Raw genomic sequence first — 18,761 nt, 5'->3', positions numbered from 1 at the left:
CCGGATACCATAGCAACACCTTAGCAACCACCTAGCAACCACCTAGCAACCACCTAGCAACACCTTAGCAACCACCCCGGATACCATAGCAACACCTTAGCAACCGCCTAGCAACCACCTAGCAACCACCTAGCAACACCTTAGCAACCACCCCGGATACCATAGCAACACCTTAGCAACCGCCTAGCAATACCTTAGCAACCACCTAGCAACCACCTAGCAACATCTTAGCAACCACCCCGGATACCATAGCAACACCTTAGCAACCACCTAGCAACACCTTAGCAACCACCTAGCAACACCTTAGCAGATACCAGCCAGCACTGCAATCACACTCGCAGTTTCTGCAGGAACTGCAATCTAGTTAGTATTAATGTCAGTTGATGTCAGTCTGTAGTTTGTACACTACCAGTCAAAAGTTTGGATACACCTTTTTAGTCAGTGTGTTTCTTTTTTTTTTGTTTTAAATATTAAATACATAAAAACAATTAATGGATACATATGGAATTAAGTAGTAAATAATGAAAAAAGTCCACAATCCCCTGATCTAAACTGAGGAACTGAGATGGTGATTGAGAAACTATTGTTCAGCACCTCCAAGAACTCCTTCAAGATGATAAGAAATCTATCCCAGGTGACTCTCCCGCATGAAGACTAAAATCATGAAGATTAAAATACCAATAGTGTGCAGATCTGTCCTCAAAGATACATGTGGTGCTTAGAAGAATCTAAAGTATAAAACATATTCTGGTTTAACACTTTTTTTATGTTTACTAAATAATTCAGCATGTGTTCCTGTATAGCTTTAATATAGTCTTCAATATATAATTTACAATGTAAAAAAACATCAAAAAAAGAAAACACATTAAATGAGAAGTGGTGTGACCAATCTTTTTAGTGGTACAGATTCAGGGTTGGTGATTTACAAGAACTCCTTATTTTATTATTTAGTGTGTGTGTGTGTGTGTGTGTGTGTCCCAGTTCTCCAGGTGCAGGTGGAGAGCTGATGGGTCTGCAGGTGGATTACTGGACACTACAGGGTGGAGAGAGGAAGCGTGATGGAGAGAAAAAGGAGGCGGGGCTAAAGAACACGCTGAAGAGTAACTTCCGCTCTCTGCAGGTCAGCCGTCTGCCCAGCCGAGGGGAACTTAACCCCCCTCTCAGCATGGCTATGACCGTCGTCACTAAGGAGAAGAACAAGAAAGGTCTGTCACACACACTCATACATAATAAATGTACACTTCATTTACATCACATTAATATTTTTATGTAATTAAATAGCACTTAAATGACTATGTAATTAACATTTAAATTACATAAGAGCTCAGATCCAGATGAGTATTGAGTATAGTTTATTTGTATTTAAAAATAAGTTTAAACAACAGTTTTTAATGTTGTTCAAACTTTTTAAATGTTTCACTGCTTTATTACTTTTGAAAGACTAACATATAAAACACAATAGTTTTTCATAAGTTAAAGGGAAGGACAGAATGCTGTAAGGAACTGCTCTAAGGGTCTGTGACACACATACGTTACCATGGGCTCTTTTATACTTGTGGTTAAATAGAATAGATTGTAGTGTTAAATAAGTGCTGTGTGAGTAACAGCTGTGTATTTCGCTGTAGTGATCTTCCTCAGTAAGAAGATAAAGGAGAAGGAGCTGGATTCAAAGAGTCAGGTGATCGACGGTATCAGCCGATTAATCTGCACCGCCAAACACCAGCACACTATGCTCCGAGGTAATCAATCCTAATCAATACACGCTATGGCACACTATGCTCTAATAAAATGAATTCTAATCAATACACACTATGCCAAACTATGCTCCAAGGTAATCAATCCTAATCAATACACACTATGGCACATTGTGCTCCGAGGTAATCAATCCCAATCAATACCGATATGGCACATTGTGCTCCGAGGTATTCAATCCCAATCATTTCACACTATGGCACACTATGCTCCGAGGTAATCAGTCCTAATGAATACACACTATGGCACACTATGCTTTAATAAAATCAATATTAATCAATACAAGACTCCATGCTTCAAGCTAATCACTATTATTTAATACACACTACAGCACATCATGCATTGAGGTAATTAACAATAATCAGTACACACATTGATACACTATGCTCCAGGCTAATCAGTCCAAGTAAATACACACTAAAATAAACAATAATACGAGTTAATTATTCCTAATCAAAGCACACTACAACACATCATGTTGCAGGTATACCAGTTCTAATTAATAACGTCATGGCACACCAAATAATCAAGATCATAATCAATAAATGTACGACACATCCCGGTACAAATTTACAAACGAATGTATCATTTGATTGCCTATCATCTTAGCAATTACAGCAGCTGTGATTGGTCTGCTGAGCTTTGTGTTTCCGCCCTCACATTCATGACATTGGAAATTTAAACTGCAGAGGGCTGCGGAGTCACAGACACACAAACACAGAAATATAAACAGCAGCGTAGGGCACTCACAGAGGCTACACCACAAGCAGCGAGTTGACTCAACGCAAACTGATTTTAATCAGTACATGTTTTGGCACAGCATGCTTGGAGGTAATCAGTCCTAATCAATACACACATACACGATACAGCATGTTCTGAGTAAATGGTTTCTGCACGTGCCATACTTTGATCATGCTTTGATAATCCATCAAATAATCTATTGATCATTAAATCCTAATCAAATCATAATCACCATGTTCTGAGTACTTTGCGTGTGTTTGTGTGTGTGTGTGTGTGTGTATGTGCAGTTTCTATAGATGGCGTTGAGTGGAACGATGTGAAGTTTTTCCAGCTGGCCGCTCAGTGGCCCACCCACGTCAAGCACTTTCCTGTGGGCGTCTTTGGCTACAGCAAACACACCTGAGCACACCTGAGATCACCTGTGCAGGGGAGAGACAGGTAGAGAGGGAATACAGACACAGAAATCTCCTGTGGAAGCTCTCCTGTCTTAGTCTGTTTTCACCCATATACCTGTCTGTGTTCCTCCAATCTGTCCATCCGTCTGTCTCTGTTTTGTTTTTACATTTTATCATCGAAAAATATTTTATATTTTAATATAAAAAAAATCTGCCACCACTAAAACACAAATGAATTTTTGAATTGCCTCTTTTTGATGATGGCAGCTGTGTATGCACTTTGTGTGTTTGTTTTGTTTACCTATTTCTGTGAAATCCTGTGTGGAATGTTGTTGCACATACCGAAGAAAGAATGCAGATAATTGAGGTAAGGGTGTGTGTAAATGTCTGTATGTATGTGTGTGTGAGTGTGTGTGTGTGTGTGTGTGTGTGTCTGAGTGTGTGATGTTTTTGAACTGCAGTATTACTGAGGGATAGCTGTGAATTTTTTGACCTCCTTTACCTGAATGCAATGCGCTGTTTTTTTTATTTGTGTGTACTTTGTGTTTTTGAGTGTTTTTTTTACTATAATGGCACAAAACCATATATATATATATATATATATATATATATATATATATATATATATATATATATATATATATATATATATATATTAACCTGCCTTTAGCTTTAGAAGCACACTGGTAGCAAAAACTTCATAAACTTCATAAATATAAACAATAGTGCAGACGTCAGGTTGCAGCATTGAGCACAGTTACAGTTATACAGCACTCCTTTACTAACGCATCTCTGCTAGACTGTCCTTCTGCATAATGTTGGACTGTAAAGGAGCAAAAACCCTTATTAACCTTCACTAAAACATAATATTCTGCACCTAATCTGTCGCATTTGAGCTAACATCAACACAAAAACTACACTGAATTGTTCCTATACTTAAAGAACAATGCACCATGCTAATGATCCCACATAATACATACAACAGAAACACTACTCTCAGTCTTTTCTAAAAGAATTAGCCACTGTGCTCTGTCCTAACAACTGTCATATAATGTCAAATTCATATATACCGATGTAAATCAATCACATGTTAAATGTAGGTATTGTGATCATATACACTGAGGAGAAGGAGCAACAGTCTCTCATTACAGTGAATATATATATATATATATATATATATATATATATATATATATATATATATATATACCGGTATAGCTCTGGAAAAAATCAAAGAGCACTTAAAAATTATGAGTTTCTTTGATTTTACCAAATTGAAAACCTCTGGAATATAATCAGGAGGAAGATGGATGATCACAAGCCATCAAACCAAGCTGAACTTCTTAAATTAATGCACCAGGAGTGACATAAAGTTATCCAAAAGCAGTGTGTAAGACTGGTGAAGGAGAACATGCCAAGATGCATTGAAAATCTGTGATTAAAAACCAGGGTTATTCCAACAAATATGGATTTTTGAACTATTAAAACATTATGAATATTAACTTGTTTATTTTTATTATTATTATTATTATTATTATTATTATTATTATTATTATTATTTGAGGTCTGAAATCTCTACATCTTTTTTGTTACTTCAGCCATTTCTCATTGTCTGCAGATAAATGCTCTAAAAGACAATATTTTTATTTGGAATTTGAGAGAAATGTTGTCCATAGGTTATAGAATAAAACAACAATATTAATTTTATTCAAACATGTACCTATAAATAGCAAAGTCTGAGAAACTGATTCAAAAACAGAAGTGGCCTCTTCATTTTTCCAGAGCTGTATATTAGTAACACTCTAAATGTAGGTATTGGGGTCCGACCCTCGCAGCAATAGCTACACATTAGAAGTGGAGAGACAGGTACCGTTAAATGTAACAAAGTGAAACAGTGTTATTGGTCTTGTTATCGTTGTCCTGCCAAATCTACCAGTTTTGTGTGTTTTGTAAAGGAGCGTCCAGCGAGTGCATGTAGATTTGATGGTAAATGTGAAATAGATGCTTTAAAGTAAAGTGAATGTAGAGTGTAGGTGTATTTAAAAGAGGAAATCTCACTCCTGGGTGTTCAGGTTTATGTCCAGATACTGTTATATCAATTTCACTCTTAGCAAAAAAATGTCCTAGATAGTGCAAAAAACTTTTTTCTTACATCGTCAAAAGTAGAACCGTTTTTTGGTGCTTTCTATTTTTTAAAAGGATTCTTTACAAGGTTCTTCAAATTATATACACACAGTTTTTTGCTCATAATATCTAATATCTATAAAACCCTTAGTACACTTGTATTCTGTCATATATTCATCTTTAAAAAGCTGTTTACCTCTTTAATAGTATTTATTATTAGATACTGACAATACAACAGTCAAACAACAGTAAAAAATAAAAAGAGAAAAATAAATCTTTTTTATTTTACCCCTGTTGTTGCTGAGGTGCTGCTAGGTGGTTGCTGTGGTATCCCAGGTGATTTCTAGGATGTGAGACATATAAAAGTGTGAATAAAAGAAGAGAAAGTAGGGTTAGAGCGGTGAGCTCTTTAAATAGGGTGTTAATCAAACACTAAAAAACTCAAATTTACCTTCCAGTGATGACAGGGTCTGAACTGTTCGAACTGCCACAGCGCCACCCAGTGGCTGTAAAGTGGACTGCCAGGCCTGTACTGGTCTAGTTTTACCTTATCAGTGTTGTGCCACATTATTCTTTTTTTTTTTTTTTACACATCAGTTATGGTAGCATTGCCCTTGTTCGGTATGTTTTGCGTGTGTCTTCACCTCATTTATAGATACAAACCGTATTTGTTTACCTACATGTCTTTTATGTGTCATGTTATTAAGTGTGTCTGTATCTCCAAATTCTTCATAATGCCAAAAGGAGATTTTTTTTGCCTTCTGTAAATGTTTATTTTATTGTAAACCATTCTCTTGTAATATTGATCTTTTATTCTGTTATTTACTTTTTTTGTGTCAAAAGGAAAATCTGGAAGGTTAAATGAGTTAAATCTCCAGATCAGTAGGCGCCTGCACCAGTGTGTGTGTTTGCTTTTTTGTCATTAATAACAAATGCACTTTTTAGAAGCAAAAAAAAAAGTTTGGGGGAAGAAGGCGAATATTTTTGTTTGATTAAAGAGCCACTACAGTCCTAATACTGCCAAATACAGTTTTGCACACAATGTACAAGTGCGGACACATTTGCATATTCATGAGAGGGGTGGGGTCAGGGTAATAAAGGTTTAATTTAATGAGTGTAATGAATCATACACTTCAGATTAAATGTATGGAAGCAGGCTTTTTTACACTTCAGTATTTCATATCTTTGTAAATCTGCCAAAAGTTTTGTTTATTACAGTGTGATTTACTGTAGGGTTAAACTGGGCAGTGGAATAAACACAGTTTCAGTTTTCTGGTTCTGGATGTTCCACAACTTTTTTGTAGTCTAGTGCATTTTGTGGAAAAAGCCTTTGCAGAAAACATCTACAGTAAAACTGGCTGAATAAATATGTATAAGCTTCTTTTATTTACACAGTAAAGCCATGTTATGCATCTACAGTGTCTGTAGATTGCAGTGTAATAATAATAATAATACAATTTCCAGTCATTGACTGTTTACAGCCTTTTTAGAGCTGTCCTAGCTTGACATTTAAAGGTGCTGTAGTTTTGAGTGATTACCAAAACAGGTCTGTGTTTTCATCCAGTATAAATCATAGCAATATAGGCATGCAGGTGTAATCATTTCAGAGTGAGATACACTATATTGCCAAAGTATTTGCTCGTCTGCGTTTGCATGCATGTGAACTTGAGTGACATGCCATTATTAGACTATAGGGTTTAATGAGATCTCTGCTCAAAATGTGCAGCTAAAACAGATTTAGCTCTTTAAGGAATGCTTTCCACAAGGTTTAGAAGTGTGTTTATGGGAATGTTTTTGCATTTGTGAGGTCAGACACTTATTGATGTTGAAAGAGAAGACCTGGCTTTTAGGGCGATTTTACACCGGCACTGTTTGGTCCGGTTTAAACGAACTCTGGTCCGTTTGAAACTTTAGTGCGGTTCAACTGAGCAGGTGTGAAAACAGTAATTGCACTCGGGTCCGGTCCCAAACGAACTGCACAGAGACCACCTGGAGGTCCCAAACAAACTCTGAAGCGGTTCGCTTTGGTGAGAATGTGATCTGGTCTTGATCTGACCCAGCTATTAAATATAATCAATTTATTTGAGCTAAACTGATATTTTAGCCAGATAGCGCTAATTACCACAGCTATGAATAAACGCTGTGTCCATGCACACGCGGTCTGTGCTGCGTTCACTGCTCACCGCCGTGTGACGCGGTTTACTATGTATACATCTGCGCTGCACGTAGAAACACTGTGTTTAAAAGCATAGCGTTTTAGCGTTCAGTGTTAAAGCATAGATATATTAACACTGGAACACAGAATCTTCTCGCGATATTTACTTTTTTCGTATATGTATATTTATTCCCAAACCAGACAGCTCTGACCAATCAGAGGACACAGCCTGCTTGCGTGGTTTATTGATGTGCGTTTTGGTGCATTAACATTTATGTCCGTATGAAACCAGACCAAACAGAAGAAGAAAAAAACGCTCCAAGTAAACAAACTCATCGACTGATTTCGAACTAGAGAAATGAACTACAGGTGTGAAAACGCCCTTAATCTCATAACTAATTCAACCCAAATTTGTTCTGTCAGGTTGAGCTCAAGCTTGAGCTCGGGTTTGCAGGCCAGTCAAGTTCTTTAACACCAAACTTGCTCATCCATGTCCTTATGGACCTTGTCTTGTGCACTGGTGTGCAGTCGTGTTGGAACAGGCTAAAACAGACTAAATTCTCTTGGTAAGCTGAAGCATTGAGTTCCTTTTTCTATCCACACTATAATAATCCCCCTCCACCAAACTTTACACTTGGCACAATGCAGTCAGACAAGTTCCGTTCTCCTTGTAACCTAAACCAGATTCATCCAGCCAGACGTATTGCTAGATGGAGAAGTGTGATTCGTTATTCCAGAAACACATCTCCACTGCTCTGCTTGGGGATGTAAGGCTTGGATGGAGCTGCTTAGCCATGGAAACCCATTCCATGAAGCTCTCTGCACTCTACAGTTCTTGATCCTATCTGTAGACCATGAAGGTCTGGCACACTATGCACCTCAGCATACGCTGACAGAGCGACAAAGCTTTCTTTCCATCTCTTGGACGAGAAGACCTGGCTCTCAGTCTCTAACTAATTCAACCCAAATGTGTTCTGTCAGGTTGAGCTTAAGCTTAAGCTCGGGTTTGCAGGCCAATCAAATTGTTCAACACCAAACTTGCTCATCTATGTCCTTATGGATCTTGTCTTGTGCACTGGTGTGCAGTCGTGTTGGAACAGGAAGGAGTCATTTGCAAACCATTCCCACAAAGTTGGGAGCATGAAACAGACCGATATCTTTTAGCATGCTGAAGCATTCAGTTCCTTTCATTTTCCACACTATAATAATAATAATCCCCCCTCCACCAAACTTTACACTTGGCACAATGCAGTCAGACAAGTTCCATTTTCCTGGTAACCTCCTGAACCAGACTCGTCCAGCCAGACGTATTGCCGGATGGAGAAGTGTGATTCGTCATTTCAGAGAACACCGTCTCCACTGCTTTGCTTGGGGATGTAAAGCTTGTATGTAGCTGCTCGGCCATGGAAACCCATTCCATGAAGCTCTCTATGCACTAAAGTTCTCGATCCAATCCGTAGACCCATGGAGGTCTGGCATACTATGCGCCTCAGAATTCTCTGACAGAGTGAAATAGCTTTCTTTCCAAGTTGCATCCACTGTGTTGTAATATCACTGACAGTTGGCTGTGGAATATTTAGTAGTGAAAGTGAAATTTCACAACTGGACATGTTGGACAGGTGCTGCATCCTATCACAGTACCACACTGAAATTTACTGAGCTCCTAAGAGCGACCCATTCTTTCACTAATGTGTGTAGAAGCAGTCTGCATGACTACGTAATTTTTTATACACCTGTGGCCAGTGACTGATGATTTGGATGGATGATTAAATATTTTGGCACTATAGTGTACTCTCTATAACTGCTTGAAATCTGAGCTGTTTGAATCAAGTCTTAGAGTGATGTTCCACCACCATTGCTAATAGATGACTGCACTCGTTTCTGGGTGAACTGATAATGAGGTGATGTTTTATTTAGTGACAGCAGAAGAAAAATTAACAAGGCTTGTTTGGTTTTAGAGCTGCTTCCATGCCTCTAGCCTGTAGTGTACATCTCCATACTTATCCTGGGAGCCTAATTGTTTTACACTCCAGAATCCCCATCATCACCACCTCTGTGTCCCCCCTCCTGTAGCATTGTGTCTGAGTGTTCTGTAGCTTTACTGAACCTCTTGTAGTAAAAACTAGGGCCTGCCCGGTACAGTCTTTTACATAAATTAACACGTAACCACCACACTCCTTACACTCAAACAACAGAAACTCTTAAACAGGTTCAATAATAGACATACTGTGGCAGTGGAAGCTTTCCACAGTTTATCTGCCTATTTTTGTTTAATTTAATTAGAGGTTAATTTAACATCAGTTTTTTACAACATGATATATTAATTATATCCTTCTTTTATTTGAAAAGGCAATTAAATTACATTTGAGATCAAAGATTCTGAATTAATTTTAAAGTGAGGTATGCCAGTTCACATTTGACTTTTAAATGATTAAAATGTTTTTTTTTTTTTTTAATAAATGTAATGGAATATTTTTTAAAAAGTGATTATCCGGACACCAAGTGGTCCAACGGGCTAAGGCACTGCCACCGCTTGTTCGAATCCCAGTCATGCAGCTTGCCATCTGCTGCCAGAACTTTGAGAGAGCACAATTAGTCTTGCTCTTTCTGGGTGGGTAGATGGTGCTCTCTCCCCACATCACTTCTAGGGTGATGTCGATCAACACAAGGCATCTGTGAGCTGATGTATCAGAACCGAGTCGTTGCACTGTCCTCTGAGTGCACTGTGATGCTACTCGGTAATGCTGCATCAGCAGAAGTTTGAAAAGAGGCGGAGTCTGACTTCACACATGAGTTGGAGGAGGTGCTAGTCTTCACCCTCCTTGTGTTGTGGCATCGCCATTGATAGGGGAAGTACAGCTGAGTAGCAGCTGAATGGGTGTGACAGTTGGCCTAGCTATATTGGGAGAAAATGTGAAAAAATTGAAATAGAAAAAAGGGTTTATCAGGTAAGAATTTTACAGTCAAGTATGTAAAAAAATTGTAAAAGCCTGATATCCGTTTTATAGTAATCACATAAATAAATATATTATTCTAAGTTTAAAAGGGTGTGCTTAAACAGGCTTTAAGGTTTCTGTTTCTCATTGGTTGATGGTGAGAATGAGTGTACTGGTCGGGCCCTAGAGTAAATAAACCCTTTAAGCAGTGAAGAGATTTTACTGTTCAGATGCAGCCAAGCGGTCAGAGGGTCACTCTGAGCTCTTCAATCTGGGAGATTTAAAAAGGCGTTTTTGCACAAAACCTTATTTTAAATGAACAGTATTTTTAAATGTACCACTAACAGTAAACTGCTTTAACCTGTGCATGTGATACAATGTTAATGCATATTCAGATTTTATATTATTTTCTTTCCATGCTGTGTTTAATAAAATAATCTGACTTTGTGTACATCTCTATTTTTTTTTTTTTTATAAACCCTCAAAGTGCTGAGAAAAACATCTGATGATCTCATGCTGTCTGTTTCTTTAGGAACTCATGTTTGAGGCAGAGGTTTCAGAAGAGTAACTTCCAATGGAAGTCATTGTAAAATTATGTTATTTTAGGTAATTTTGGAGAATTTCTAGAGGTCCATTCATCAAGAAAAACAAAGAAACACAGTGTAAGGGACAGTTTTTCAATTTATGTATGAACAAATTATATGTGAACTAAAAATCATCAAAAAATGGAGATATTTGGTTTTCATTGGACAGCTGCAATATGCTCTATATACACTGCCTGGGCAGAAAAAAAGTATTTTGTTGGCCCACCTTTAGCTTTGATTGAGCACGCATTCACTGTGGCATTGTTTCGATAAGCTTCTGCAATGTCAGAAGATTCATTTCAATCCAGTGTTGAATTAATTTTTCACCAAGGTCTTGCAGCTTTGATGATGGTAGAGTCTGACCACGGCATGTAACATTCTCAATGAGGTTCTGGAAGATCTGGACTCTGTGGTGAACAATCCATGTGTGAAAATAATAATAATAATAATAATAATAATAATAATAATTTCACAATTTCAGCACCATGATTCCTGCCATTGTTATCAGGGAAGAAAAAAATCATTGATGTAATAACCTGGTCTATATTCAGTATATTCAAGTAGTCAGCTGACCTCATTCTTTTAGCACATACCTGCAGACCAACTGCAGCATCAACCCCACATCATTTACTTATTTAAATCCAGGGGGAGACTTCTTTTTGGCCAGGGAGTGTATTACAGACTCACAGTGTATTATCAGCTCAGACTGCCAGATACTCAGAGATAAAGCATAGTTACATGCAAATCCTTAAAAAGTCTTAAATTTGTTTATAAAAAATAAAGGCATTATCTGTCTTGAATTTAAAAATGTACAGTCAGTAAATATAAATATATACAATCTGTTTTTATATTTGTAGGTCAAGTCATTATCAACCGCTTCATCCATTAAGGGTCGCGGGGGGGTGCTGGAGCCTATCCCAGCCAGCATCGGGCAAAAGGCAGGATACACCCTGGACAGGCCGCCAATCCATCGCAGGGCAGACAGACACAGACAGACACACAGACACATTCACTCACACACTCACACCTAGGGGGCAATTTTGTATCCGACATCCAATTAGCCTGAACGTGCCTGAGGAACCCGGAGGAAACCCACGCAGACACGGGGAGAACGTGCAAACTCCACACAGAAAGACCCGGGTCGCCCCAGCTGGGAATCGAACCCAGGCAGTCTTGCTGTGAGGCGGAAGTGCTACCCACTGCGCCACCGTGCCGCCCTTATATTTGTAGGTTAGCCTAATAATTTACCAGCAGACTAAACTAAACAAAACCAACATTACTTATGATTCCAGAGGAGGTCACTAATTGCAGGAACAGTAGGTGTAGGAAAATGCAAATTTAACAAAACTGGTTGATAATCACAATTTTGCACTGGACCATACAAAAAATCATTGTGCAAAACTGTGAATTTGGTTTGTTAGAAAATACAGGAATCATAAGCTGAAAAATGAGACATTTAAACAAAGTTTAACTTATTTTATTACTGTATACATTGTTGCTAGAAACAGAAAACTGTCAGAAATGTGTGATGAATATTTACACAGACCATAAGACGACTGAGACTTTAACGAAACACACTCGGTCACTTAATCAGGTCAGTTAAGCTCAAAGTCCACGCTGTCCAAGAGGAAGGGAGCACTGGGTCTAAACTGATGTTCGCTGCTGGGACGAGTCTGGAGTCCAGATTAAACCTGCAGCAGTCAGAAGTTTGAGTAGGATCTCCCTTCACACATCAAGCTTTGGCAGTGATTGAGGGCAGGTTGATGAAGCTCTTCATGGGGGGTAAAGGTCGAATTTTGCGTCCCGCCCAACCGCCCTTTCTCTTCCACAGTCCGCTGCTCGGCCGGATGCCCAGCCAGCGGTTCCGTCCGGCTTTACCAATGACGCGCTTGTTGTGGTCAATGTTGGAAACTTTACCCACTGTGGCCACGCACGTCTCCAGCACCTGCACACACAGTCAGCTGAGTGAATTAGACACCTATGAAGCAGCAGCATCAGTCTGTAGCTGATTACTACCATGCAATCATAGAAGATTATGATCAAAAATGCTTTAAGAAACATCATATTAATTCTGATCAATTTAATTTGTTGACTAATTAATACTTTATTTATTTATTTATTTTTATTTTTTTCAACAATTAAAGATACAGTTGGGAGGTTCAGAGTTCTCAAGGAACCGATATCAGCAGTATGACCAAACATATGTGTACCACTCTCTGACACACAGTGACTCGGCAAATAGGAGATATACCAGAAAGAGATTATACATTTGTTACATTGTTTTGGTTACTTTACTATGTGCTGAACAGAGGGGAATATCTTATGTCAGCCAGTTGAAGAAAATAAATGTTTCTGACAAATCGCATGACTGATATTTTTATACACATGCTGCAATAGTTTGCATATTGACAAAGCCTTTAAAGAGGAGGCTTCCCCAATATCTCAAAAAAGTATCAAGTGGGCCTCGGGAGGAAAAAGTTTAAATATCCTGCTTTAAAGAGATCCTATTTTACACATTACCTTAGTCTTAATCTTTTTCCAAGCTCAGAGTTAAACAAACTAAACATGTACAATTAACTTTTTAAAATGTTGTGATTTGCTTTGCATTCTTTTTAGAATGCTCTGCTATGAACTGTAATGTACATTGGTATGAAAAATTTGGGCACCCCTAATAATTTTTTTATGACTTTCCTTTTAAATCATTGTTTTTTTTTTGTTAAATATATTATATAGCAGATGAACACAGTGATATTTGAGAAGTGAGATGAAGTTTATAGGATTTACAGAACATGTGCAAAAATTCTTTGATCAAAATTAGGCATGTGCATAAATTTGGCCATCCTTGTCATTTTATTAATTTGAATACCTTTAGCACAAATTATTGGAACACAAAACCTAAAGTCAGTCCCCAAACCTAAATATTACTGAAAATCTGAAAATCTTTGGTGTGATTTAAAATGGGCTGTTCATGCTCGGAAACCATTAAACCTGACTGAACTGGAAATGTTTTGAATGCTCTGTAAAGAAGAATAGTCCAAAATACCTTAAACCAGAAGCCAAACTCTCATTGGAAGCTATAGGAAGCATTTAGATGCTGTTATTTCTGCAAAAGGAGGATCTACTAAATATTAATGTCATTTTTCTGTTGGGGTGCACAAATTTATGCCCCTGCCTAATTTTGTGTAAAAAATTACTACACGCTTTCTGTAAATCCTGTAAACTTCATATTACTTCTCAAATATCACTGTGTTCATCTGCTATATGATATATTTAACTGAAATTGCTGATCTACAATCAATGATTTATAAAGAAAAATCATTTAAATTATCAGGGGTGCCCAAAGTTTTTCATACCACTGTAAATGGACAGGGGCTAAACAGTGATAGGCTTAATGGATGAGGTTATAAAATTAAATAAATAATTTTTTTCTTTTCATATTGATCATCAATAGCTGGAAAAGGCAACATTGGTCTTCTGTCATCCGTCTCTTACCTGAATTTGATGTTTTGAAGGCAGCTGAACAATTGCAGTCCCGTTTACTTTACGAAGCAAAACACCACATGTGCCTGTACAGAGATTAACACATACAAATGTATTAACAACTTTAAACTCATAGAAATGTTAAAGGCAATCAGACTCAACACCAATTAATATTAAATATTTTAAGATTATAAATATTAAATTAATTTAAATATTTTAAACACTGTGGGGGCACCTGCAGCACGGATATACTGAGCTCCTTTTCCGGGATAAAGCTCCAGGTTATTGATCAGAGTCCCCACAGGCAGAGCTCCCAGAGGGTGAGCATCGCCCTCATTGGCCAACACTGCCATCCGTCCAATCACAGAAGAAGTTTTAATCAGGTCTCCAGCCTGCATGTTCTCTGTGGCGATGATCCACCTCTTGCGGTTGCCCCCGGCAACCAAGGCAATATCTGCTGACCTGAAAAGGTTAAAAATAGTTACTAAATTTGTTACTGTACTTAAGTAGCATTTAATACCCACAGTGTGCCCATGTAAAAAAAATATTTTCTAACTTGTGATAACTGTTGATCAGTCCTACAAATTTTGGAATTTTAGCCCACTCCCCCATACTAAGCAGCTTCAGCTCTGTTATGCTGGTGAGTTTCCTCACAAGAACATTTGCTTCAGCTCCTTCCACAATAATTCTACTGGATTAAGGTCAGTACATTCACAAAACCTTAAAATAATTCCTTGGTGGAACCACTAATGTTCTTAGGACTGTTTTCTTGCTGCAAGACACTCGTTTTCTTGAGACTGAGCTCACAGACATCCTGATAATTTTCATCAGAATTTACTGGTATCATTCAGAATTCATTGTTTTATCAGTGATGACAAGCCATCCTTGTCCAGGTGCAACTAAAAGCCCAAACCATGACACTACCACCACCGAGTTTCACAGATTGTATAAGGTGTTTATGTAGGAATACAGAGTTTTTGTTCCTTTCAAACATTTATTCCGCTTTTATTTAAACAAAAAGGCTATATTTTGCAGTCATCTGTCCACAAAACTTGGTCCAACAGCCTTTTGGAGAGCAGTTCTCCAAAAGTGCTTTTTACTGTGACGCTGTCCTCCATGCCCTTGTTGTTCAGTATTTTTCTGATAATGGACTCATCGAAATTAACATTAGATAATGTAAGAAAGGCCTTTACACACGTTGCTCTTGGTGTGATCTTTGTTGAGTCAACCTCTTCTGGGGAGGGAAATAATGGTCTAAATTCCCTTCTAATTTGTACACAATCTGTCTGAATTGGTGGAGTCCAAACATTTTACAGATAAATTTGTAAACTTTTCCAGCCTTAAGAGCACCAACAACTAATTTCTCCTTTGTTCATGCCAGGATATACTTCCACAAACATGTACTATGAATATTCTTGTCTTATTTGTTTAATTTGGTTCTCCTTATCTACTGTGAAGGTCTGATAAGTGACAGTGTGGTTTCTTTACCTGCAGGGGTCATACCGGACTTCAACGACCTTCTCTACGATCTGCTCACCCTCTTTGCCTGCTTCATAACGCAGCCGCTGAAAGTCTATCATACGATATTTCTGCTTGTGTCCACCTCCGATCCTGTGCCGTATGACCCTCCCTGCATTCCACAAATAGAGTGGGTCAAACACATCTCACCTACATCTACACATTATTTAAATATAGGTGAAGAAATGCACTGATTTTTGAAGGCTGTGATACAGAGTAAAACCTAACAAAGTGTTTTCTGCTTACTACAAAGCAGGTTTAGTTAAATTTACCAGTATAGTCTCTTCCTCCTGTCTTCTTGATGCCAATTGGCCGGATGGTGTATTTTTTTGTCTGCTTCCAGAACGTCCGGTTCTGCTCCAAAGCGACTGTGGTCTGAAAGCCTCTGCAAAGTGGCAGAGAGGAATTCATAGGCCATGCAGACAGCAGAGCTGCATTTAGACCAGAACTACCAAAAACCTGTTGGAATAAAAAAAAATAGGAGAAAAAGATATTATGCCCACTTTATTAGAAACACCAGCCTTGTGCTTCCACTCACTGGCCACTTTATTAGAAACCCCAACCTTGTGCTTTCACTCACTGGCCACTTTAATAGAAACCCCAACCTTGTGCTTCCACTCACTGGCCACTTTATTAGAAACCCCAACCTTGTGCTTTCACTCACTGGCCACTTTAAAATAAACCCCAGCTTTGTGCTTCCTCTCACTGGCCACTTTTTTTTTACAAAACCCCAATCGTGTGCTTCCACTCACTGGCCACTTTAATAGAAACCCCAAACATTTGCTTCCACTCACTGGCCACTTTTTTACAAAACCCCAACAGTGTGCTTCCATTCACTGGCCACTTTAATAGAAACCCCAATCTTGTGCTTTCACTCATTGGCCACTTTAACAGAAACCCCAACCTTGTGCTTCCTTTTACTGGCCACTTTAGTAGGAGTACAAAGGCAGTGTATGTGTGAGATTATAGCTACATTAATAAATAGAGATGATGCTAGACTGACCGATGTAGTGGCCCTGGTGCTGATGCTGCTCACGGTCAGCGACCTGAGAGCACTGCAGAGTGAAGACAGGGCCATCACACACAGGAACCTGCAGAATCAAATAAAGAAGAATAAACATTCACTCATGATTTAGTGGAGAATATCTAATTATTGTGTGGTTAAAAGAAGACTGGAGAAGAGAACTTTAGGACGAATACATGAATGCAACTGCTGCACCATTTAAAAGAAAAATAAAACTTAGTTTTAATATTTTCCTTACCCATACTAACCCCTTACTAGCATTCATTAGGGTGGATGAAGGCATTTAAAGACCGAAACAACCCACTGTGGGTCAGTGACAGTCACAGTCACTGTGCATAATGTCACCAATCACCACAAGCAATATGGTGGAAACAAACTTTGGAGAATTTAAAGCAATAAAACTGAAAAAAAAAAACAGAAGTAAAATGAGAACCTGATTACAACTAGCTCAAATGCTACTTCTGCTGCCTAAAGCCTCATATAGATAAATGGATATTAAGGATGTTATCTTATTTACAGCATGAATATTTATATTAGTGAATGGATGTAATGCAAGTGCATTAGCTACTTTAGAAGACAAAAATCAGCCCAACACAATAATGGTGTACCATTATAATAGAAAGCAAACAAAAATAAGGTTGACTACAGAATTTGTAGCTAAACGCAGAGTAAAAACTTTACAAATTTTAGCAAAAGGTATGCCCACATTAAGTAAGATACATTAGTGTCAAATGCTTTTAAGACATAAGTGCATAAGTGCATAAGTGTAGCCTTAGTAATAGTGAATAGAGCTCTGTCTCTCCCTCTTTTGGATATCCTGTTCCCCTCGTTCTTTAGGATCTGCTGGTGTAGCTACACAGTTGATTATAGGATTGACCGGGTTTGTGAGCGTTTCTCAAGTCAAGTAAGCTATCTACCCAGTGAGTAAACATATATACACCTCACCACAATCACTACAGCTTGGTTTGGCATAATAGTAAATCACACGGATGAATGAATAGTCGGTTAATTATAAAAGGGGTGTAAAAATGACAGGGCCAGTCCAGCCCCTATTTCAGCCCGTATCTCCACATATCCTATATACTACTAAATATAAATACTGAATAATGCAGTGTACACTCACCGACTGACCGCGCAACACACATACACTGCTTAAACACACATTCACAGTGCTCAAACACACACCAAGCGCATTCCGTCCTTCAGCAGAAGCGCCACGAGCAGTCAGTCGCACACTGACAGCGTCATGGGCTCGCTGGACGGAACTCGGGTGTGTTTTGTGTCTGGTTTTATTTCATACCCGCATTCCGCGCTGTTACGGGCTAATTTTCATATATAATGTTTTTTTATTTTTTGGGTTGTAATTTTCCAAAGTGAATGCATTAAAGTATATTCATGTTTTTTTTCTATGTTACAAGCGTGAGCTTATTGTATATTATTTAGTTTTTATTGATTTATTTTCTACAATAATTATTTATGTTACTGACTATACTGTGTTATACTCAGTGGTGGATTAAGGTCCCCCTAGGCTACATTCTGAATGGGGCCCCTTATACCCAAACACACACACATAATTGTATTAATCACAACAATATTCTGTAACTAATCATAATTAAAATCAAGATTTATTTTAGACATATCTCAGGGTAGTTTTGATTATTTTTAAATTATAATCTTTTAATGTGCTGAGTTTAACTAAGAGCTTAAATAGAGGAAAGAAATTGTAGTGTAGCTGCGTATGCTACCTTTAACAACACAGCAACATATGTTCAGAGGTAGCTTACTCGTTCAGCCAAATATAACTGGCTGAACCTAGACCTGACCAACCCCAGATCATAGCACCACCACCACAGGCTTGCATGTTGGAATCAGGTGTAGTAGACAACTAGTAGACTAGTGCATGCATCACTTCAACTGCCTCTTTTCATACCCTGATGTGCCCATCACTCTGGGACAAGCCAAATCTGGACCACATGACCTTCTTTCATAGCTGTTAAAAGTCTGAAGAATTTGAACAATTTTATTATTAGGGCAACAGTTTGTAGCTGGTTA

The 18,761-nt window shown here is 38.2% G+C and overlaps 2 protein-coding genes across 4 annotated transcripts in view; one reads left to right on the top strand and one right to left on the bottom strand.

Moving 5' to 3' along the window:
• The window catches only part of zmp:0000000755 (phosphofurin acidic cluster sorting protein 1), a 95,735-nt gene extending 92,253 nt beyond the window's left edge, over positions 1-3,482 (top strand). For all 3 annotated transcript variants that reach the window (XM_049481693.1, XM_049481691.1, XM_049481694.1), the window contains 3 exons: positions 982-1,205; positions 1,626-1,739; positions 2,781-3,482. In XM_049481693.1, the coding sequence (XP_049337650.1) occupies positions 982-1,205; positions 1,626-1,739; positions 2,781-2,896 (454 nt within the window). In that variant the 3' untranslated portion in view covers positions 2,897-3,482. The remainder of the gene's footprint in view (positions 1-981; positions 1,206-1,625; positions 1,740-2,780) is intronic.
• Positions 3,483-12,148: 8,666 nt separating this feature from the next.
• Positions 12,149-17,959, bottom strand: mrpl2 (mitochondrial ribosomal protein L2). Its single transcript, XM_007247597.4, has 7 exons — positions 17,833-17,959; positions 16,689-16,776; positions 15,958-16,144; positions 15,656-15,797; positions 14,403-14,629; positions 14,180-14,253; positions 12,149-12,632 (listed from the first exon to the last, which is right to left on the bottom strand). The coding sequence occupies exons 2-7, from the start codon at positions 16,761-16,763 to the stop codon at positions 12,420-12,422; spliced, it is 918 nt and encodes a 305-aa protein (XP_007247659.1). The 5' UTR covers positions 16,764-16,776; positions 17,833-17,959; the 3' UTR covers positions 12,149-12,419.
• Positions 17,960-18,761: the final 802 nt, after the last annotated feature.

The sequence above is a fragment of the Astyanax mexicanus genome, chromosome 7 (assembly GCF_023375975.1).
Source record: "Astyanax mexicanus isolate ESR-SI-001 chromosome 7, AstMex3_surface, whole genome shotgun sequence".
NCBI lineage: Eukaryota > Metazoa > Chordata > Actinopteri > Characiformes > Acestrorhamphidae > Astyanax > Astyanax mexicanus.
Note: the sequence above shows the minus strand (reverse complement) of the source record. Positions and strands in the feature narration are given on the sequence as shown.